The sequence below is a fragment of the Trematomus bernacchii genome, unplaced genomic scaffold (genome assembly GCF_902827165.1).
Source record: "Trematomus bernacchii unplaced genomic scaffold, fTreBer1.1, whole genome shotgun sequence".
In the NCBI taxonomy this organism is placed as follows: Eukaryota; Metazoa; Chordata; class Actinopteri; order Perciformes; family Nototheniidae; genus Trematomus; species Trematomus bernacchii.
Window position 1 is genome coordinate 3,178,327 of NW_022987608.1, and position 24,616 is coordinate 3,202,942.

Below are 24,616 nucleotides of genomic sequence, written 5' to 3' on the forward strand. Positions count from 1 at the left end.
GTGACAGGCTCATAAAGTGCACTGAACATCGAAACACTTCAATACAACAAGCCTTTTAAGTTGTAAATTCTAGTTGATACAGCTTAAATATGAACTAGAAAAAGGTCTGCACACTCAGGGCATAATATAATCTTATATGATCTGAGAAAACAGAAGAAAACTGTAGGCTGAAATCCAGTATGTACAAATTGCCTGTGAGCAGGACACAAAAATTAACCGTTTTGTCCATTGCCAGTGAATATTTAAGCTTCATCAGTCACTCTACAGATGATCACTTTTTTTGGCTGCTCAGTGATGCGATTTTCATATTTTAGCAGAATTTGGCCGGTGCTAATGTTGTCTCCTTCCTGTGGTGTCAATGTGTCCCCCGTCACTACAGAACCGCTGTGACATTTAAAAAAAGGACTGACATGACGATTGCTTTGCGCCACTTTTGCGTCACCGCTGTCATCAGCTTCACGTTTTCCGTCATTGCCGTCTGACTCATACGTTCAATTTCCATTCAGTTTGTCCATGTGGATGTTTTCAGTGCTTTGTTGGAGATGTGACTCATATTTGAAGCAACAAAAAGAGCACTTTTGTCTGAGTAGCATCGTGTATTTTTCTCTGTTTGGTATTTTACTCACACATGAGTAGCACTGAGTCACCTGGAGTTGAGCTGCTGTTAATGCAAAGTACTGCCACTGTTTTACATTCTTAAACGCTCCCCAGTGGAAAGTGACAAACTGCTGGAGACAGACTGCTAAAATTATACTCTATTCAAAATTGGTCTACATTAAACACATTATCTTTCTTACTCATTTTCTTGGTGGTTCATTTTTTATTTTTTTATATTGCAAGACATACAGACACAGGACGTGTAATTCCTGCCATCTGGAAAAACATTTGCACTGTGCCCGCGCCATAAATAATGAAAATAAATAACAAAAGAAAACACACACACCTGAACGGAAGCATTCAATTATCTGCTGGATCCCTGACTTGGAGGTCTGCAGAGGCTGCTGGAGCAGAGGAGGATCTCCGGGCTCCGCACACAGGCCTGGAGACAGAGGGGGGGGGGGGATGTATTTGATCAAATCCGGCATATAATTACATCAGTAAGACAGACTCAGAGAAATACTCCATCACCTGCTACGACACAGAGGGTATATTGCAATGTGGTTAAAGGCTACACACAATCACTGTCAGGCAATGAGGTCTGAATGAGACAGTGATTCACTCTGACCTCATTACCTCCATGAACATGAACACCCACACACCCACACCCACACCCACACACCCACACACCCACACCACACACACACACACACACACACACACACACACACACACACACACACACACACACACACACACACACACACACACACACACACACACGTCCATACGTCCATTTATTTTGTGCTTAGTCCAACAGCTTGGGTGTCACTTTATCAACCGAAACAGCGAACCAGGATGAAATTCATTGCTGTGTATTTGGAAAATGCTCGACCAATCAGAAGGCAGTGCAGGGGTCAGCTGGGTAACAGTGATGCAGACATTAGTAGGGATTCAGATGTTCTACGATTCACTGAGTTGCTCTTATGGTTTAATCTCCATCATAAAAACACTTTTTTGAATGGAGGGGATCCTTTTACGGTGTTTTTTTACTAATAGGTCCAAACAATTGTATTTTTCCTTTATATAAAACATAAAAAATAAAGATGTTGGTTCCTGTATAATGGATGGTTGTCACCTGAGACTCCATGATCCACAATAGGTATTAAGATGGATTGCGGGAGTCGAAGTGCTATCATTCTAGCGATTTTCATGTTTTTTTTATTATTCCAGCCACTTAGTTTTTACATCAATACGACGACTGTATGCCCGTTGCAATGAAAAGTAATCAGAGAGGGGTAAACAGCACCGAGAGCAGACCAATTACTCTCACAAACCCCAGTGAACACCCTGTAATCACTTCATAGGCTGACGTTTCATTTCTCATTATTTTAAAAGAAGGGGACTGGAGGAAAGGAAAGAGCATTTTGAAACCGTGATGATGAGTGGGACCAATCTCTAAATAAAACACTGTCAATGTTTCTAGCTGTGACAAAGATCCACATTTTGTTTATTAGTCCGTTTTGTTTTTGATATTTATTTTTGTTCTATGGAAGATCAAGTTACTTCTGAGGCCTGTACTACGAAGCCGGATTTTCGCTTAGCGAGCTAACTTCAGGGAAAACTCGGGCTTTCCGGTCCTACGACGCTGGTTCTCTTTTTAGCGGGCTAGATCTCCATGGTAACTTATGCTGAGCGGCTAACCTCCTCCGGAGCAGTTTAGGTTGCAGGCTAAGAGATCAACTCAGTGAAAGCACCGCCTGCTGACCAATCAGAGCTCCGTGTGCGGAGTTTAAAGCGCTCAAGTCATATTACAGGATAGAGGAAATACAGAAAAACTGCCGTTGCAGGAAAGACGGCCGGCAAAAATCACCTGACTGTGTGAACGTGAAAATTAATAGAATATCACCTCCCATCTTAATAGAGCAATCTGACTATTATAACATTAGCGTTAAGAAAGCTTACTTAAATATCTGCCACGACATAAGTAACCGGATCAGAGTAACATTACAGTCCGCGGCACTGTGAGTGCAGACGTCGATGTGTCCCATTATCATTCATATCATATCACATCATAATGTATCATATATTTCCTTATTTGAGTCAGCTGAGCCGTATCTGGCCGTGCAACACTCACAGTGTCACATACTGTATGCAGAAGTATTCTTTTAAGCAACACATTAAGTTGACGAAACACTCGAGTCAAATGTAATTAAAGTCAGATCCACTCGTGTCTTGGACGGGGCAGTGATATCATAAACCTGTTAATGTACGCATTCAAACACTTTTTCTTTTACCAGCTGTATTCACCTTGCAGGTGCAGCTATGTGGCTTTTATCCTGGATAAAGTGTTTAAGTCATGGATGTTTAAAGTTTAACTTCTTCATATTTGACTAATATTAAAGTTCACTTTTCATTCAGGAAGTATGACGCTGCGCTGTCAGTACGCTTGTCCGTGTTTGTGATTGGTCGAATGCTCCAAATACCACCCATTTCATGTGAACGCGCACCTAACTAGATAGGACACGGCTGGCTTGAGCGATCCACTTGATAACCAGCGTCGTAGTACAGTTTAGCGAGAGCGCGTATGTTTTGGATTGGGGCCAACCGGCTAACTCCAACATATCCAGGTTAGGTTGAACCAGCTTCGTAGTACAGGCCTCTGGTCAGATAACAACACTATGAGGGGAAACCTTGCATGTTTAAAGTCTTGTTGGCCCTCGAATATGCTTGAATGCACACACACACAAATACACAAATTCATACTGCAGGGGAAGTAGAGCAGCTTGGCAATGTGTGTATGGTGTGCGTGTGTGTGTGTGTGTGTGTGTGAGTGTGTGAGTGAGTGAGACACAGGCAGAAGGCAGACACGCCCACAAAGACGCAGACAGAAAAAGAGCAAAAAAAGTGACTGACAACTGTGTGAGTGAGTTTGACAGAGAGAGCGATGGAGATTATGTGTTAATGTGAGACAGAATGAGTTTTCCCCGAGCCCCTCCCCCCACACCGCGGCTAGGCTAGCTGCTATAGTTCCAGCGGGGCAGGTCAGTGACCCGCTGACCCCCTCCCCCCCCCCCCTGCAACAGGGTCAAAGATCAACCAAGCAGAAATGTCGGCCCAGCAAACAGTTCCTTTTACCGTGAGTAGCTGTGTTAGCAGCACTAACTGAATCAATCAAGATGTCTACCTTTGTTTTTGAAGGGAAGCTACTGTGGAAGAAAAGCAGGAAGGAAGGAACTAACGGAGGAAGGAAACAAATATGTCCGATTTAGACATGATGTCACCATGATTGCAGATGTAATGGCCATGCAGCACATGTTATTATCCATGAATCACACTAGTTGTCAGCTGCAGAAGTGTTGCAAAAATTGGTTTCCTGTAGTTTCAGATCAACCTGCTATGATGATGGAGGCGTAATGGAGAGCCAGCAACCTTTCCGTGGAGGAAGTGGTTACAGCTCGGTGAGCCAAATATCCATTTAAGAGAACATTCTGTTTTTCCAGAATATAAATGTTATGTTGTATATTTATATGCCTCTCATTTTCATTGTACTTTCCCAAATCAAAGCAGAGAAAGGTTTACTTTTGCAGGTCTGAGCATTTAATGAAAGGTTCTAAATAAAGACTTTTAGAAGTGTTAAGACTAATCAGCGGTGCACAGTATCTGTACCGCCTCTTTTTGTTCCACTTCCTGTGTGAAGTGATGTGGAGCACGCAGCCAGCCATATAGCTCCACAGGAGGCTGACGGACAGCTTCGGCCTGGAGGTGGATGAATGAGGACGGCAGGAGCTTCACCCACCTGAGTTGTGACCCTCGCTGCCGTCAGTCTGGCAGATCTGGTCCCTGGTCCTTCCGTTCTCACTCATGTTGGACTCGGGCAGCAGAGGGGGGATGGGCTTCCACAGAGGCTTGGCTTGGAGCTGGGACGCTGAGTCGCCCGTTTCCTCCTCGTCTCCCGGTGGCTCCTTCTGGTCCGAGCCCTCCGACGGAGCCTCCTCTGGAGCGGGGGTCTGGAGCGGGGCTGGTTCGGAGGGCTGGTCTCCTCCTTTGGGCTCCTGTGGTGGCCGCGGCGGGTCTGGCTGGGTCTGGCCTTCCTCCGTCTCCGTCTCAGCGACATTCTGTGGGGCCAAAAGATCACATCAAATCATGAGATGTGGAAAAAAGGTCAAAGGCAACTTTATTGTTAATTTCTCTGCATGTGTGATACAAACAGAGACAACAAAATGTTGTTTCTCACCGTCCCAAAGAAGAGAAATATAAACTTAACACACAAAGTAAGGCAATTTGTGTTTGGTAGATGATTTCAATGTTGTAACAATGCTTTTTGGCAATACATCTTATACCGTTGGAAAGCCTGTTGGGCATTGGCAGAGGAGATTTGTCACATTTTTCATGGCCACACCCCACATACTCAGCTCTGCTGCTCATCCCACAAATGCTTGTTCCTCACAATTGTGGTACCATTGGAAAGGTAAGAAAACAGGCTTTCCAACGGTATAAGATTTATTGCCAAAAAGCATTGTTACAACATAGAAATCATCTAGCAAACACAAATTGCCTTTTTGTGTTAAGTTTATAAGAATATACATATGTGACCTGCTCTATCGAAATCAGTCGCATTGACCCGAAGACACATTTTGAGTTTGAGTTTGAGAGGAGATTCCTAGCTTTCTAATGATATCAGGATTGTTTTTGTACTCCAAATATTAAGCAAATTATGTCACATTATATAATGACTGTCACCGAGTCATCATTTTGAGAAAAAGGCCTTCAAAGTTTCCTCTTCTCTGGAATCCATCGATCTGATTGATTATTAGCAAATTATCAAAATACTACGGAGGGAAAATATTTTTTTTGTGTATTTTTGCGTTTGTGTGTATTGTGTTTGTTTCCCGGGGAAAACACTCACGAGAAACACCGGCTGTTGTTATGCCTGCTGTGACGTCAAGTTACTCCGTTCTCCGCTTGTAATTATGCCGTCACAAGCTTCAAAGTTGTATTTATCATCCGAATTTGCCGAAACAAGTTTAATATTCTAAAAGCCAAGACTTTGTTTATTTGAAATCAGATGAAAACAAACTGTAACGGACCCTGCCATGTTATCTATGATTACTATACGCCTTACATTCATAACTTCAGCCGGAGGGAGGGGACGCTGTGGGGGGCGCTGTGGAAGAGCAGATTGCGAGTGAGAGGTGCCTGTCATCTTCCCTTCACAAGCTTCAAAAATGTATTTATCGAGTGATTTTGGAAATAAAAGTTTCATATTCTGAAAACCAAGACTTTGTTTATTTAAAATCAAACAAAACACCCGAACCCCGAAATACTAGTTTTTTACGCAAATCCACATTTATTTTGAAATGAGCCGTTGCGACTTCCGACTGATTTCGATAGAGCGGGTCACATATGAATATATTCATCCATACATACGCTCCTGTACACCCAATTATATATATATATATATACATAATAATACATAGAGACATATATACGTAAACCATGAGAGGTATGAATAAAAAGAAGCCATAACAGAAAGTATATTACAAAATGATGGCCTACACATACCGTCACAAGTCAACAACTAAGGTAAGAAGCATTTTAATTTTAAGCATCATTTTAGCAACACAAATGTTAAAAGTATAGGGCAGTCAGTGTGTTGCTCAGTGTCTTGGGGCCTAATCTGGGCCACAGTGAAAGCTCGATACTACCACTGGAAGGCGCCAAAGTCAGACATGTTCAAATTCAATAGATATAGAGACCACCAGTCAAGCTCAAATGCCTAAAACAAACACACAGAAAAATCTAATAAATGGAAGTTGATCATAAATAAATAAATACGGGCATAAATCCAAGAGAAGAAACAGTGCCCATGATGAATAAAATGTGTCACCACCCCATGCTAAAAAAAATAATCCATATTGTCGGGCAGAATGAGTGTGTGTGTGAGTGTGTGTGTGTCATGTCTCCTGAGATTTTGTAAGGGGGCATTAACCTTGTCGCACAGAGCCACCCTTCAGCAGATAAGTGACTGCACATCAACCCTTCAGTTTGAGGACATACATCTTTGTGAGTGTGTGTGTGTGTGTGTGTGTGTGTGTGGGTGTATGTGTGTATGAGTGTGTCTGTGTTACTTGACCAGACCTTTCTCTCGAAGTCCCCAATCTTTTTTTCTCCTCTCCCACCCACCAATTTATCCTAATTTTGTCTCAGTGTCTGTTTCTCTCTCACTCCTGGCGTCCCCGCTGCCCTTGAACAGTATAAATGACTTCACTACTGCACATTGACACAGGGCAAGTGGGCCAATGTGAGACACGCACACGCACACACACACACACACACACACACACACACACACACACACACACACACACACACACACACACACACACACACACACACACACACACACACACACACACACACACACACACACACACACACACACACACACACACACACACACACACACACACACACACACACACACACACACACACACACACACACACAATGTAGAGTTCACTTTAAATCTTAATTATGCTCTTCAGGTAAGTCTTAAAATAGAACCTGTGTGTGAGTGCCATATTGAGTTAGTAATATATTCATTTGTCAATCAATCCATTACTCATGCATCATTGTTATGTATCACTAAGTGCTGATTAGAGTGGGTGGACTAGCCATGTACTGCAAAATAAAAACAACAAGGAGAACAACAGAATTAAATAGACCTCGACTAAACAGGTTGGATTAAAAATCATAATGATAAAAATTACATTATGATATGACCTCATAATTTACTTTGTTCATTAAAAGAGCAACTAGTGTCTCTGAGGAGCTTCTTGGAGGGACATTCATCGTGGTGCCTGGTGTTGGAGCTCAGACTGCTTGTCCCTGATGTCGGTAAAGGCTATGAATAAAGGAACAAACATGCAGACACACAGGGGAGTGTTGTGTTGTTCTGAGCAACTCAACGGCTATCACCTTAAAGGGGACCTATCATGCAAAATGCACTTTTGTACGTCTTTTATACATGAATATGTGTCCCCGGTGTTCCAGGGAACTCACCAAGTGTCAGAAAACACAACCCTCTCTATTTTCCTCCATACCCAAATCTCTAAAAAAGGGGCTGCAACGGATCTGATAAAAACTGATCCAGATTTGAACACTGTCCTGACGTCAGGACGGTGGCGCTACGGCTATTGGGCCAACTCCACCAATCAGGAGGAGACAGCCACGGCCATTGCCGTTCGAAAGCGCTGGAGACGCTGTAGTACATATGCCAGGCCAGTAGATGGTGCTGTTCTCACAGAATCAGCCCTTGCAAAAACAGAGCTAAAAAATGTCAAATTGAGCAAAATGAGGCATGGCTAAAATGCATGATCTGTTTGGTATTTTGAAAAAAAAAAAGTATAAATATGCCTTATATAGGTATGGTCCTACACTATATTATTCAAATATAGCATGATAGGTCCACTTTAAGTATAAAGCCAGGTTTCATATGATTATAGGAGGACATTGTCTTGTAATTTGACATGTATTAAAGGTCCCATATTATACTGTTTTTCATCAATATATTATAGGTCTCAGATATATATAAAAAAAACATGTCTCTTGCCCCTTTCACACCAACGCGGTTCCAGGGCCGGTTCGGAGCTAGAGCCTGAAAAGCACCGGTTTTTCCTGTTCACACCGCAGCGGAGCCCCCTCTAAGCTCCGAAAACCAAACAATTTTCGCTCTAGAAGCAAGAACCGCATACGTCACGCTTACGTCGGAGGCGGGGTCAGGGGCGGGATCAACCTGAGCAATAACAGTTTATGGCGAGTACGGCAAATGAAAGTTGTAACAAGCAGTAGCGCTGAGCAAAGTGACTAGAACGCAACAACACTTATTAAAAAAAACACACTTTATAAAGTCAGGCAACACTAACCAGGCTTCGTGTGATTCTGTTTATTTGTACCTGACTTTGACCATCCGTTCGCTGTTATTGATCATTGTGGAGAGCAGGCAGACGTTTTGTTTTGTATTATAGCAGCTATCGGATGGAATCAATACATGGGCTGCACAGGTTGTCATGTACGACTATCACAAGTAGAATCATAATGAAAAATACGCCGGTAAAAAGTGCCTGTAGAAAACGGCTTATGCCACAATAGGATAGCAACAAGTTGTCAAGATAGTCAGTTTAGCTTCGGTTGCTAATATGCTAACATCACCCATTTTATACCAGAGGAACGTTCATAACAGCGTTGTGATTAGGGATGTCCCGATCCGATCACGTGATCGGGGATCGGAGCCGATCACGTGATTTTCACGTGATCGGGGATCGGGAGAAAAAAATCGGGGATCGGAATTTTTTTTTTTTTTTTTTTATAAAATATTTTTATACATTTTATTTAATGTTACAAAACAAAAATGACCATGTTCACGTCTTAAAGTCATCCTGAGGCCTTAGTTTTGGGTTAAAATTACACAACATCATGTATGTGTTGCTTCTTTTGGGCTTGTTTTCATCGACCTGGTTGCTTATTTCTCTCAAATCTGGCAACATAGTGGGCGCAGTGTCTAATAGTAGCAGTAAGCTAACAAGAGGCTACGTTCAGCAGCTGGTGACTCGGGAGTCGGGACAGAGAAAATGTCAGGAGTTTGGAAGTATTATAAAATTGAAAGCGAAGGCAGTGTAACAGCCAGATGCAATGTTTGCAAGGCGGAGGTTCCGCGTGGTGGAAAGAACAGAGCTACGTTCAACACGACCAATCTAATACAAACACCACCAACAACAACACAACGAGTACACAGCGGCCACAGGTAACGGCACTGAAACAACCGACACTTTCAGAGACTTTTAAAAGGAAAGAGAAACTGCCCCAGAACAGTGAAAAGCCAAAAAAATAACAGCCAAGATAGCTGAATTCATCGCGTTGGATGACCAGCCGTTATCTGTTACCTTTTTTTTCCTCTTAATGCATTGCATAAAGATCGGATCGGGAAAAATCGGTATCGGCAGATTGTCAAAATCAAATGATCGGAATCGGATCGGGAGCAAAAAAAGGTGATCGGGACATCCCTAGTTGTGATGCCAAACAGCAGGCAGCACTGCAGCGGTCGGTAAATGCCGCTGAAAACACATTAATAAACAATGAACCACGGCACTCTGGAGAAAAGTACAAGGGTTGAGAAGTAGTTATTTAATTTAATCTGGCTTCGTACGATTAAAAGCAACACGATCATCGACCCGACGCCGTTGGGGAGAAAATCAGCGACCTAAACGGTGACGTCATGACGCAGCCGCGGCAGCACCAGTCGGGCTCTGGGCGGTGTGAACAAAACGGTTCCGAACCAGAAAAGCTCTAGCACGGAGCTAGAACGGGAACCGCGTTGGTGTGAAAGAGGAGGTTGTGGCTCAGTGGACAGTGTGCTGGACTTCGAATCAGGGGATAGCAAGTTCAAGTCCCACTGCAGTCAGCATGTCGTTGTGTCCCTGGGCAAGACACTTCACCCCAAATTGCTAGGGGTTACCTTGGTTGCTGATTGGCTAATGGTTACACAAGCCAAAACATCGTTATGACATCATAAAGTGGCCAAAATCTGATCAGCTCATTTTCAGACAGGTTTTTATAGAAATGGATCAGGACAAAAAGAGAGAGAATCTTTTTTCCTGAAACTTTCAGAATCTCTTTCCACAGAGGGGACACATGTTGATGTAGAAGAGACATGAAGAAGTGGATTTGACATAATAGGTGACCTTTAAATAAATGAAGTGTCAATCTGACAATGTGGGGGTGGGACTGGAGAGTCACATCGAGGCATTGTTGTTGTTGTTGTTTTCAGTACCTCCAGTCTGCGGAGACAGTGGGAGCTCTTCCTCCTCGTCGACCTCTGGACCTTCACCATGGCGCCGAGAGGGGCCTCCTGCACCACAGGGTCACTGCCAGCAACCTCCGGAAATCTGCAACAACACAACACATGAGGCAGGGAACACACATAGTCATCACATTACACTACTTACAAATATATAATGTTTACGTCTGCACATGAGCTTTCTTTGATTAAATATAAAATACATGAATGAAAAAAATGACACAGGCTTGTCATGTCTCATGTTTACTCTCTCTGTGAAACACAATCTACCTGCTACACACTGACAATCAAACACTTAAGGACAAGAGGAAAAAGCAACGGTTACATTTGCCAATATTTGAAACCATATTGTAAGATTGTAAAAAGCAATGGAAATGCTTATAGACATGTGTTAATCCTCTAAACAGCAGTAACTAAGTACATTTACTCAAGTACAATTTTGAGGTCAATTGTATGCTACGTTATACTTCGCTGTTTTTTAAAGAGAGTATTATTTTAACAAATAACTAATTAAAATAACTATAGTTACCAGTTTCATTTTTGTTATGTTTTAAATTCAGAACAATGATCAGTTTAAATTATGTGATCAATTGTTAGAGATTAAACTACCGAAAGTAAAATCAGCAATTAACAATAAAGTATGCGCGTGTTAAGTAGGGATGCTCCGATCGCCAATTTTGGCGCCGATCGGCGGAATCAGTATCGGCCGATACCGATCGCCGATCCGATCGAGTGGGCGGGGCCTATGGGGATCTTCCATTTAAAGTGATGTTTAAAACTCAGTTAATGGGGCTCATTCACTGGCGCTTCCACAAACAACAACCAACATCATTATTACATTCAAATTAAGTACATTATTCAAGTTTACATTAACTTTGGAGAATAACACGGGAGAAATGAGCGGAAGCGCTCTCTTGTCCTCTCTCCCCCTCTCCCCCTCTCTCTCTCTCTCTCTCTCCCCTCTCTCTCTCTCCTGACAGCCTGTCAGTATCTCATGCAGCTCACTGATCCAGTACTGAGTGACCCGACAGTGAAGAATAAACATATTCATAACTAGTTTAGCTTGTTCCAGAGGTAGATCAAATAGCTAAGTGTGTTAGGTCTAACTCTTAGTGTGTGTGTTGCTCCGCTCACCGGTCCGTCACAGCGGGTGGAGCTGCAGGATTTCTGCTTCACACACGTTGCATACCGCTATGTTATTGTCTTTTTCGGACACCTTTAAATACTGCCAGACCGGTGAAGCCATTTTGGCGAGCTTGTTTTGCCGCACACAGAGAAAAGTGTCATGTATTTTACGTCATCATTTTTACGTCATGCGATCGGCTCTCGCGATTGCCATTTTTAGAGAGCACCGATCGATCGGCACAGAGTGAGTATCGGCCGATATCGATCGGAGCATCCCTAGTGTTAATACATCAATGATAAACTAATCAATAAAATAGTGGCATGCTACTGACAGTCTGCATACAAAAACAATCAAAGTAGTAGAACCAGAGCTTTACAGACTGGAAATGTTACCCAAATTAACTTTGCAAAACATCTTCAACATCTGTAAACTATCGCAAACTGGATGTTGGTGGGCATAATTACACTCTTATGTATCACAATGCAATACAAATAAAATGACATAAAAAGGCACCAACCAGATTATTTTCCGACTACATCAAAACTGTACTTTTTTTCCCAACTCCACGCCCACAACCCATAGTCGTGCTGATCCTCGTGAAAAGCACGTAAAATGCTTTTGAAAACACGCACTAAGCATGAGAGCTCTGTATGTTTACGAGCTGTAGAGTGCTTAGAGACCAGCATGCCGCTTGCTGGCTCTAAATATAAAGCTGAATTGAATATTTTAAAAGGTCAGAGTAATAGTTTCACACAATGCTAATTTGGCTGCTTGCCATATTGGTGGCAGCAGGACAATTAAACCAATGATAGCAGCAGAGTCAGTGTGAGGCACGCCATCCCTGTGTGCATTTCAGATGAGCTCTAGCCTTCCTTAAATAAACATTCATGCTAATGGCTATGGGGTTTTTCCCAGAGGACCTTACAGCGCAGGGAACACTGCATATGTACAGTATGTGGTTCTGCATGTAAAAAAAAAATCATACCACGTAGGGCTGTGCGATTATGGCAAAAATCATAATCACGATTATTTTGGTCAATAATTGATATCACGATTATTAAATACAATTATTCATTGACTTTGAAAACATCTATTTATTGAACTTTAAAACAAATACAAATAATAATTTGAACAGTATCTTTTAAACTGTTGATTACCCTGAACGTATAATTAAACTGAAAAACCAATACAAAAATAAATAAAATAAATGATACATTTAAATAAATAATATCAAAATAATAAATACCAATAAACAAGATCAACAAATATTTTGGAGCGCACTTCAACAAGCTACTAAACATATGTAAATATGATAAATACAAATAAATTAGAATAAAATAAATTAGACCAAATATGTTGCAGTGCAGTCACAACCAAGCAAAGCAAAATAATCGTTTTTTTCGATTATGATGTTTTCGTAATTGTGGCAGGCCAAAATTGTAATTGCAATTAAAATACGATTAATTGCACAGCCCTAATACCACGTCATTAACTTAATTCGTATAAGTACTGTTGTAGTCAACATACATACATACACATTAATGAAGTACACAAAGAACTTCTACTGTAGTTAAAAAGAAAATAGGAAAAATGTCAGTATCAACGTATATCCTATATTTCTGGTCATTTCTGTGGTATATAACTTACTTTTGGGATATAAGAGAACTTCAGGATGGATATTCAAACCACTTTTCATCCGTTGCATCCCCTCCTGGGAAATAAATAGACATCCCTGGGATAAATGTAGTCTTTATACAAAAATCTGTCCATGAGCCGCTACTAATTAATCTTATGTTAATCACTATTAATAATAATCCTAGCCCTCAACCAAAAAAATGTGTGTTGCTGCCCTCTAGTGGCCGCTTAAGATAAAGCAGCTTGGTCCAACTCAGCCACCTGCACCTGACATCATAAGTGCAAATAATAATAAGTATAGCCATTGAGATATGGACAGTTTTTGTCAGTGGAGAAAATCATTATGATGAGGTGCTTAATGCAGTTTGTGTGTGAAACGTCACAGTTGTCTCAGGTTTAAGGAAATGTGAAAATCAGACAGCGAGACATCAACAAACAACTGAGCAGAATAAGAGGAAGATGAAGCTGCACTGATCTTCAAAAACATTCTTTCTACGTCTGGGGCTGCCGATATGGAATCTGTAGTAAATACAAAAATAATCTTTGTGCCTTACTTACTGTGGGACAATTAAGATGGCTACTTAATGGCACAATCTGAGAGAAATAACATGGTTTAAGATACTTCACTGAAAAGCTTGTGTCTACAGTGCGGTCACATGAGAGCCCTGAGTGATAAGCGTGGTGGGAACGTCACATGCTTTCATGACACAGCCAATGTCATATTCACAGCACCGGCACATCCCCACCTGGGTATATGTGTAGTTCCACCTGATCTCCAGCAGAGGGAGACAAAGCTTGAACTTTAAAGGTTGTTTTTTTGGTTTAAAAGTTTTGCAGTCTGCTGATGTCAGAGAGTAAAGGGGGACACAGTGAAGGGGCCACAGAGGGGTTGCCCCTACGTATGTCTTAATAAAAAAACTACACCACCAAATTGTCTGTCAACACAAAATCACTGTTCATGAAAATATGAAAGCCAGATTGCTCTGATTGCCAGGAAATTGAATACTTTAGAGATAACAGCTGTGTGAATCATGTTTTCTCACACAGGTATGGACGGAACATAGAGGTATCACTTATAACAAGGCAAATTGAAGTATAGAATTTAAAAATACATGTTGCACCTGTGTTTTGTAGGCACTAATTCAGGACCCTACTATGGATTTCACATCAATATTAATCAAGTTGTTTATGAAGTTCAACAGATATAGCTCATGTCTAGAGTTTTTCCATATCATGTGTAGGTCAGAGTGCAACGTGAGCTTTAGGTTATTACTGAGACAAGTCATTAGCAAGTATTATTGACACAACAAAGACAAATTATTGTGAAATTGGAGCTATAGATTTTCCCAGATTGCGGTCAATGAAACCGGAGGACACAATATAATAAAAAAAATAGACAAGATGAAAGATTGTTCATGGTGATGTGTCTGTTTTAATCAGATCTGTAAACACTGTGTGGACAAGTCAAGGGTTTGATCAAACTACAAAGCGGAGAGTGAAACATTCAATAATCTGCTTGTGGTCATGAGGATGAACTAATAATGAACTTTGCAATAAGATAAGATAGGACTTTATTTATCCTGAAGGAAATTGTTGTGCCAGAGTTACAGAAATACAATAAACACAGCAGCACAATAATAATAAAACTGTACACTAACAGTGCGGAAAAAAAGCAATTCAATAACTACAGGAAATATAGATGGTCACATAATTAAATGAACATTATTTAGTATTTAGTAGTGCAAAAAAACCGTAGTGGTAGTTACGTAATTGCACGTTATTTATCAAACATTATAGATAATAATAATAATAATAATACAAATATTGACAAGACAGCTACTTGTGAGAGGCTACACCCAATTAAAGCTGAGCCTCAAATGAAGGGGAGCAGACAAGGGAATGTCCAAAACAAATATGCCGAATACAACTCTAAACGTATGTCATACTGGTAGATAACACACTTCATATACTTCAGCGGGATCTGACACCTACTGTGACACCGCAAAACCACAGTTGCACCAAATTCTGAGTGAGAGGAGAGGAGAGGAGAGACGCTGCAGGTGGAGTCTGATTTAGGGACTTTCTTCCTGAGCCCTTTGAGCTCAGGTATGCCTTTCTGAGCTTTAACTGTAATGAGAGTTTATTTAAACGGAACCATTAGATACAAATACGTTATATTCTGGCCAAATTAAGAGCAGGGATATTAATGCATTACGCACCATTCCAGGTTCTATTTAAATCAGGGGTGTCAAACTCAATTTCATCACGGGCCACATCAGCATTATGGTTGCACTCAAAGGGCCAGTTGTAACTTTAAGACTATATAAACATAAATATATAAATATTTAATATATATAAAATAATGTATTATATTACATTATTGCCTCTGCATTGGATTATTATCGGATAGGGTAATAACTTCATGAATAACTACGTCTGAAAGAAGAAGTCTAGGGCAAATAAGTGCAAGTCTCTTCAGTGAGAATGTTACAAAATTATTTTAAAAGAAAAGCCAAATTCTGAAAAAAAAGTCCAAATCAAAAAAAAGAAGTGACATTTTGAAAAGAAAGTAACAATAAAAAAAAAAAAAGTCAAATTCTGAGAAGAAAATCAAATTTAAGATGCATTGTGCGACATGTAGTTTATGGACATCGTGCATCTGTAAATCGGCATGTAACCGTATAATAAACATATTACATTCTTTCAGAGCTCTTGCGGGCCACATGAAATGAAGTCGCGGGCCGGATTTGGCCCCCGGGCCTTGAGTTTGACACCCCTGATTTAAATGAAGGAGGGAGATGAACACTAGCCATTAGCTTTAATGGGAAATTAGGACTTGGACAGGAAAGTCTCTCTACCTTACCGACTACTGAAGTCTGGGAAAACGAATTCAAAGATTCTACTTCTTTATCTTGTGAAAATAAAGTTAATTTGCATAGGTATAATACTGAAAATGGTGTGTAGAGAAATCTAGTTCTGGTGAAAACTTTACATTATCTGTGAGTGTGAGTTAAATGAACTCTTATGTGGGAGTGTGTTATCTGCAGTGTTTCCCATACATTGATTTATTTGTGGCGGGCCAAAAGAAAAGAAAAAAGTATAATTTTTGTAATTCTTATTTTGGTGGTCTAATGGATAGTGAGGTGGGCTGATGATCGGAAGGTTGCGAGTTCAAATCCCGCCTGGAACACCACTACTAGTGTGCCCTTGAGTAAGGCACTTAGCCCTCAGTTACTCCAGGGAGAATGTCCCTGTAATTGGTCATTGTAAGTCGCTTTGGAATAAGGCGTCTGCTAAATGTCTAAATTGTAAATTGCAAATTATATTTTTGGGAAATGAAACCCCACAGACCCTCAACTCCGGTGTGTCTCACTCATTAACAACGCAACCCAGAGCAACAAGAACGTTGTCTACAATAGCCATGAACTCGCATGTATTTTCTTATTTGAGGGGGGGGTGGATGCGCGGGCCACCCGAATAGGTTAAGGGGCCTTTGGCTTTTCTTGCCTATACCTGCTTATTAAAAGACACCTAAACAATAAGCGTCGCTATGCAACCGGGTGAGGTCACAAAGTATTGCGCAGCATTATGCATTTGTTTACATGCCCACCGGAACCCCGAGGCATTACCAACAGATCAACGCACAATCAACCCATACAGGACATCTCTTTCTCCACATTAAGTGTTAGACATTAGAATTGACTATTCTTGTCTGTCACATACTATTCTTGTCTGTCACATAAGTGGCGCAACTGATGCGGTATTGCGCTAAGGGGAAATTATTTTGACCGGACATTTTGACCGGAGAGATTTAGATTTGCCAGTCTTCAGCATATTTTACCGATCATAGTCTGGTAATTACCGGCTAACGGGAACTCTGGGTGCTGTGCCCCCACACATAGAATTAAATTCTGTGGGAAACACTGATCTGTGTGGCCTTTTGATGACCTGTTGATGGTGTTTTCATTGTTTACAAAATGCAAGCTAGGATACAATCCAACACCCAGTCTTAAGAAAAAGCAGCAAATTACATTTTTTACCGTCTATCATTTCTTCAATGAGTCTAATGCAAGAACAATCTCATTGTCTATCTTAAACATCTCTGTAACTTTGTGACCCAACCACTCGTACTGTACACATGTGTCTATAATTGACTCGAGCCTGATGAATGTCACCTGTTCATGAGTATACATGAGTTTTTGAGATGTGATCCCAATCAGAAATGTATCCACTTAAAAGCGAAAAAGAAGAAGCTTCACACTGCGGAGCTTCAAGCACTGCTGTCAGAAATCAGCAGACGAAAAGCATCACAAATTCAGCAGTTTGAGTAGTCATGTTGAACGATCACTGTGCTGTATTTTGTGAAATGACAGAGTAGTACAGCTGCCAACAATGTGTCATCAGAGCAACGCTATACAGGCCTTTTGACAATCATGGTAATACTAGAGAGGAGAATATAATCGCCCAAAAGAGGTGATTTACACCTGAAACTAATGAACAAGTTGCTGTGCCAAAATTATATAATAAAACAAGATACAAATAAAATCTAAACAACATCTCAGAATATTTTAAACAGGACATACAGTATACTTCATCAAAACTACAACACGGCAAACGCATTACAACGGCACAAAAACACTTACATTACGAGAAATACGCTGTAGTTTCAAAAACGATGCAAATAAAAATGACAATATGCCAAAACGCATGCAAATTAAGAAAGTTCTTCAACGACTTGACAACACTTGCGAAGCATCAAGAAAACATTCACCAACTTGATGAAACAACATTTTCTAGAACCGTTGAACAAGAAATGATGCATACACTGTCACTCGAAATGTACCTAACATGTACGTTTTATTGGCTTATTTTAACAATGTGATCACATGATTCCTTCAGATATTACTGCAGAGCTGCTGTAAGCTAGCTAGCTAACGGAGCTAACCTAATCATTTCAAATATACTGACAAAACACCTTCAATTATGAAACAGACAGTTGTCAAACTTCATAATCCCCGAACGTCAACAAGCGCTCCGGTCCCAGCTGTGTGCGTCACAAATCACTTCAGGATTACTTTGTATGAGCAAAATGACAAAAGTTTACAACCAAAAAAGTCGCTTTACAGCCCTCATTTACATCCACATTACCATTTTGGGAAGATGGTAATCAACTGTTAAGGTTGTCTTGGGACTCTGAGTGTTATTTGAGCGAGCCGTGGCACAGTGAAGGCTGCAAACCCCGAGACTAACAGCAGCCTCATTAATTTGATGAGAAGCGTTTCATAAAAAAGACCCCACTGTGGACGACTGTCTGAGAACACTTCCTAAACTCACTTCCAAAGAGGCTCTCCGCACGTCAAAAGGTTTTTAAAACAAACACATCTATAGCCACACAAACGCGCCAATAATACACTCGCGCACTAACACGAGAGACTCTCCCGTTACCGTGGCAACAGACAGAAGTGCTCGTGAAGTAGTGACTCCTGTTCTGACGGAGGTAATGAGATTGAAGGTGTCCTGCGCTCAAAGGGAGGATTTGAGGATGATTGGCGTCCGTAGTCCAACCCCTTCATCCACACTCCACTTCCTGCTTAGGCACGCTTTTTTGTTCAATTTCAAGTTTTTTTTCATGAGTTATTCTTTAGAAATGAAATCCCAATATACCAAAGTCTTCTCTGTAGCCCCTTGATACATCAATTAAATTCAGCTCCAAGCTTTGTTTGGGCGTTAATGTTTTGGGTAAGCAGTAATCATTGATGTCCTGACCTTTGATTTTGACAAATGTTCGTAGCAACTGAGCAAACAACATTGGTCTGGATACCCAAAGCAGTGTAAATGTAAAAGAGAAAATTACTACAAGAAGCTCACTAAAAAATGAAATAAGAACCACTACAGATTTGAAAAAGGCCTTTCCTTTCTTCCTTCTCATAGTTCTTGAAAGACAATTGTAATTGTAATGAGCCTCTAGTGTCTGAGGCACTTTGGAAAAAATATATGAGACTGACAATCCTAAGAACTAATCACTCACGGCTAAAACTCTGAAATATATGGCATTATCTTCTCCTCTGCTACACAATTATCAACTTGTCTCTAAACCGATCATTTCCAAATGTAAAACTTGGTCCTCACACATTTAAAAGTACATGTTTCCATACTAACCCTCATGGAAAATGCTGTGATCCTTTGCTACATTTTTCACAAATACATCTTATGATAACTTCTTCTATTTTATAAGAAAATATGTTTAATTTTAATTTCCAATGAAGTGCTTTCCTTTTGGGAATGTCTCTTATTTTAGGTGACGAATCTGTTCACCCCTACAGAGGCAACAAACCAGCGTTTCCGCCAGGGGGGGCGTCTTGGCGGCCTTATTCACCTCGGAACGCCCTGAACTCGAGCCGAGGGCGTCCAAAAAAATAAGAGTTTTTATCGCTTGAAATGACAAAAAGGAAAAAGGACAAGGACATCCCTCTGTTGGAGGGACAAAGGAGCCTGGTGGCATTGTATTGAAGATCGTTTCCCCCGACATCGGCCTCTTTTCAGCTTTTCGTATCTTGGACCCACGGTGCCTGCCACAGGACAACACGGAACGTCCGCGATTTGTACGCGATGAGCGGTGGAGCACGCGCGTGAACTGCGAGCGCCGGAGCCTCGCAGCGGCGAAACTGAGGCTCCGTGGTAAACTGTGGTAAAAAGAGCCGGCTCACTAAAAACAGCCGTAAGTCCCATCACTAACGTAAAGAGATATGTGACCTGCTCCATCGAAATCAGTCGCATTGACCCGAAGACACATTTTGAGTTGTATACACTGTTGGAAAGAGGAGATTCCTAACTTTCTAATGATATCAGGATTGTTTTTGTACTCCAAATATTAAGCAAATTATGTCACATTATATGATGACTGTCACAGAGTCATCATTTTGAGAAAAAGGCCTTAAAAGTTTCCTCTTCTCTGGAATCCATCGATCTGATTGATTATTAGCGGAGCAAATGATCAAAATACTACGGAGGGAAGATATTTTCGTTTGGATTACTGGTCTGGGGCAAGCTCGCGAGTGTGTGTGTGTGTATACGTGTGTGTTTGTGTATTTTTACATTTGTTTCCCGGGGAAAACACTCACGAGAAACACCGGCTGTTATGCCTGCTGTGACGTCAAGTTACTCCGTTCTCCGCTTGTAATTATGCCGTCACAAGCTTCATAGTTGTATTTATCATCTGAATTTGCCGAAACAAGTATTCTGAAAGCCAAGACTTTGTTTATTTGAAATCAGATGAAAACAAACTGTAACGGACCCTGCCGTGTTATCTATGATTACTATACGCCTTACATTCATAATTTCAGCCGGAGGGAGGGGAAGCAGCGCTGTGGAACAGCAGAGTGGCGAGTGAGAGCTGTCATCTTCCCTTTACAAGCTTCAAAAATAAAAGTTTCATATTCTGAAAGCCAACACTTTGTTTATTTAAAATCAAACAAAACACTCGAACCCCGAAAAACTATTTTTTTACGCAAATCCACGTTTATTTTGAAATGAGCCGTTGCGACATCCGACTGATTTCGATAGAGAGGGTCACATATTATCTATAAGGGACGTCTCAATTCAAAATGCAAGTCACGTGACACAACGTCACGTGACTTGCTCTCGGGGTGGACGCCCTCTCAGCCCTGGTCTGGCAGAAACGCTGCAACAAACAGATAAATCTATGTGCTGAAAGAGTCAGACTTTCTTTACAGTGAGCTGTCTACCTCGTCAAAAACCATAGCCTGTCATGTTTAATCGTGAAAGTGTGTGCAAGTGTATCTTAGGATTTACATTCATATTCTATTTAATATTGAACAATCAAATAATATTTGTTATTCTGAAATGTTGTTTGTTAGTGGAAATGTGTATTTCCACATGTTTAATCTTTTTAACGCCATTTTATTTCTATTTTTGAAATATATTGGACTGTTTATTTCTGTGTCTTAAACGCAAAAATGTCCCAAATTGGGATCAATAAAGTACCTATCTATCTATCTATCTATGCTATGAATGCCTACATGGTACGTAATATATATGCATTTATGTGTGTGTGTGTTGTTCAAGAGGAGATGTGTGTATCCTGCAATCACCACTGCCTTCTCGTAGTTATTTCCGATGGCTGTGTGGAGGCGGAGGACTTCCTCCTAATGGACGGACGCCACTCACTGACATGATGCTGACTGCAGGCAGACAGACGCACCAGTGATACCAGCTGACCACCACACAGGCTGGGAAATGCTGTCGGGCACTGACCGAGATCCCATGTGCAATAAATCATGCCTTTGTTTTACCACAGTGGCAAAGGAAAACACATGCGAAAAACAGCACTTGGAAACGTTTAATATGCTTTACTCAGCTGACTGATGTAAAAATAAATTAACTAATAAGCTTCCTTTCAAAAATGATTGTCTGACCTTACTGCTTTAATGTCCTTTGTGACAATGATCATGAACAAACAGGTTATCTCACATACAAACACACACCAGTTGTAAATGATATTTCCTGTGTGGGAATATCACACCTCTGTATGAGGAAAACTCCGAAACATGAATCAATCCGGCAAACAATCCTTTCTCTGCGCAGATTTCTTTGCAAATGAGGAAAAACTGAAGGCGTGCACACAAACATATATTATTCAAACACTAACCACAATTATACAAATACGCATTGCTCTCCCAAACAGCACATTTCAGTATAGACACAAAGAACATTTCTCAACAACAGAACCATATGCTGTTTTTAAGGTCTGCAATAATCGCCACTTGTTTTTCTGTGATAACTTTCACCGCCCAATCAAAACAAACATCTCGGTGGCAGGACAGCTGGTACCCAGACAGTTGGATTTTGCTAAATTATCTATTGAATCTTTTAAACCAGATACGCAAGGAAACTTCAGCACAGTACGTTTCGAAGTCAGGATTTAAAAGCAGGCACAAAGCACATTGGAGCATCGTAAAAAAAAAAAAAAAAGCATGCAGCAGCAGCAGCAGCAGAGGAAAAGGAACACCGACACGGATTTCAATAAATATAGATGTGGGAAATGCATAATGGACATGTTCAGGCCAGGTGTGGACGAAAATTATCTTTGAAATTGAGCCAATAAAATCACATGTGAATGTATAGATATGGGTCGTATATGGTGAGAAGGGAATGTCAGAGAGAAAAAAAAGCACTTCCTGGGACATCCAAAGGTTATTTTATAAAACCCTATGAACTGAGGACACCACCCGGTACTGATTTCAGACTGTTCTTATACCAAGAAGTAGGCGCTATGTCACAAAGGGCAGACGGTAGGTCTTTGTTGCTGGAAACTCAATGTTCACCTTCACCACTAACACAACTGTTTAGTTTTGACTGGTATATAGTAAACCGTCCAAGTATATGGCTGCAGCTTCCTGGTGTGTAGATAATAAGACTCTGTAGTGGACTCAGTTATTGACTGGCTGACACTGATTTTCTGGGTGGATTACACTCATGTCCGGCTCTCTGTTTGCCTTACTAGTTGCTGGTTATATGACCGGCAGATTATTGGGTTTGTCGACTGATTTAACTTTGTTAAAATAAGATGACTGTGACTGAACACATCATTAAACTGACTGAATCACACAGTGACATCATTAAACTGTTGCAGTCAAAAACCAATGACAAGTAAGGTTTTTATCAGGGAGGACAGCCAGGGAGTCATGGCAGCTGTTGTATTAAAGTAAAAATTATCTTAGCTTGCTATAACCCACATTTGCATGAGTTGATGGGAGGACAGCTGAGATAGTCAATAGAGTTGCAAATGGGATGAACGCTAACACTAAGGTATTTAATGTATGGAACAACTCATGTAATGTATTTAGAATACGCAAGCCACTTCAATCAACTTCAGGCCCATCTGTCTGTTTTATTTTAGTTCTGCATAACCCACTTTGTTAACTACACTCATGCCCCAGTTACCCATTCATATTCCTTCTCAAGGTTAAACTGGCCATCTCTGTTGTGTCCAAATACGCATGTACTGTGATGTGATATTTAGAGGACGTCATGCGTATGGCTCTGATCTGAATATATTCACTCACTTTACAACACATGTTCAGTAAACCATCTCTTCCTCAGAAATAACACTGAGCCATCTTATCGTTTAATATAGTGCAAAATATGTCTCCACTCAAACAATTATATCCTTAAACTGAAAGCTTTAGGTGGGAGAAGAAAAGGCCCATTCCCCACTTGCTACCCTCCTGCTCAGATCATAAATCTCTGCCATCTACACTACACACATGAAAAGTTTCTGACTGCTTATTGCACGGTTGTCCATAGACAGACAGTCTGTCATATCACATTTGACTAGGTGTCTCCAAGACTACACCGGCTCACAGGTGAAAACAAAACCAGCATCACTGTCACAACTTGTAACAGCAGCCACATTCAGGTTCAAAGTTGAACCTTAAATGATCAGAGATAAAAAACAGTCCATAGCAGCAGGGCTTTCTCGCTCAGTCCTTCCGAGTTGATTCTCTACCTTAGTGGACATCATTCTGGGATGCAGGTAACACTCTAGTCCTTGATTTCGTTTTAACCGTAATATGCAGCTTCAAACTTAACACAGGTAAGAAAAACTGTCATTTCTGTCAATAAAGAAATGCAAAAATACCTTGGCTTAGCCACCAGAAAATGTTTAAAAAGACAATAAAATATACTAAATGTATTCACTACTTTAACAGCATACATTTTTGCTATATTCCCATATTTCTGCAGTTGAACATATTCAAACATTTTAGTCATATTCTCCAAAAGAATGCTTTTTTATGTCTCTACTAGAAATGTTGTCATAAAAGCAATCACTTATTTTTCAAACCCAACTGTATAAGTGAACAAATATACAACATTGCTTTCTCTTACAGTATAAACCTATACAAGATTGCCACGATGTGAATCTGCACAGTCTATTTTGAGAATCCCAGGGCTTTCAGTCTTGTCAATAAGTTCTCTGAGCTCTGCTGGATGGACCCATGCGCAGTGCCCAAAAGCGCAACAGCAACAAACAAAACGAACGTTGCTGGATATAAACGCCCTGCTCATGTCTATAACAGAAACGCGTGGCGCGCTGTGGATCCAACAGAAACAATGCGAATGTGTATCCAGTGTCCAAAACACAACCAAACCGTATTCTCTTCGCTGTTAACAAAGCCTTTACGGTCATATCGTCACGATCCAGTGGGAAAACATGTACCCACACACGAGTGACTCCACAATAGCCACATGCACCGAGCACCATGAGGGAAGCACCGGACGGATATACTCCTCTCCGGCTGGCCTTTGAATCAGCGTAAACCAGTGTGTGTACGCATCCACTTACGCATCCCGGGCAGGGCGAAAGAAACATAACCATC

General features: G+C 40.9%; 1 protein-coding gene across 1 annotated transcript in view; it reads right to left on the reverse strand.

The window, feature by feature from the left end:
* The window catches only part of znf800b (zinc finger protein 800b), a 37,236-nt gene that overhangs the window by 10,781 nt on the left and 1,839 nt on the right, over positions 1 to 24,616 (reverse strand). The window contains exons 2-4 of the mRNA XM_034131519.1: positions 10,430 to 10,544; positions 4,397 to 4,715; positions 944 to 1,039 (exon numbers count right to left, since the gene is read on the reverse strand). Of these exons, the coding sequence (XP_033987410.1) occupies positions 944 to 1,039; positions 4,397 to 4,715; positions 10,430 to 10,489 (475 nt within the window). The 5' untranslated portion in view covers positions 10,490 to 10,544. The remainder of the gene's footprint in view (positions 1 to 943; positions 1,040 to 4,396; positions 4,716 to 10,429; positions 10,545 to 24,616) is intronic.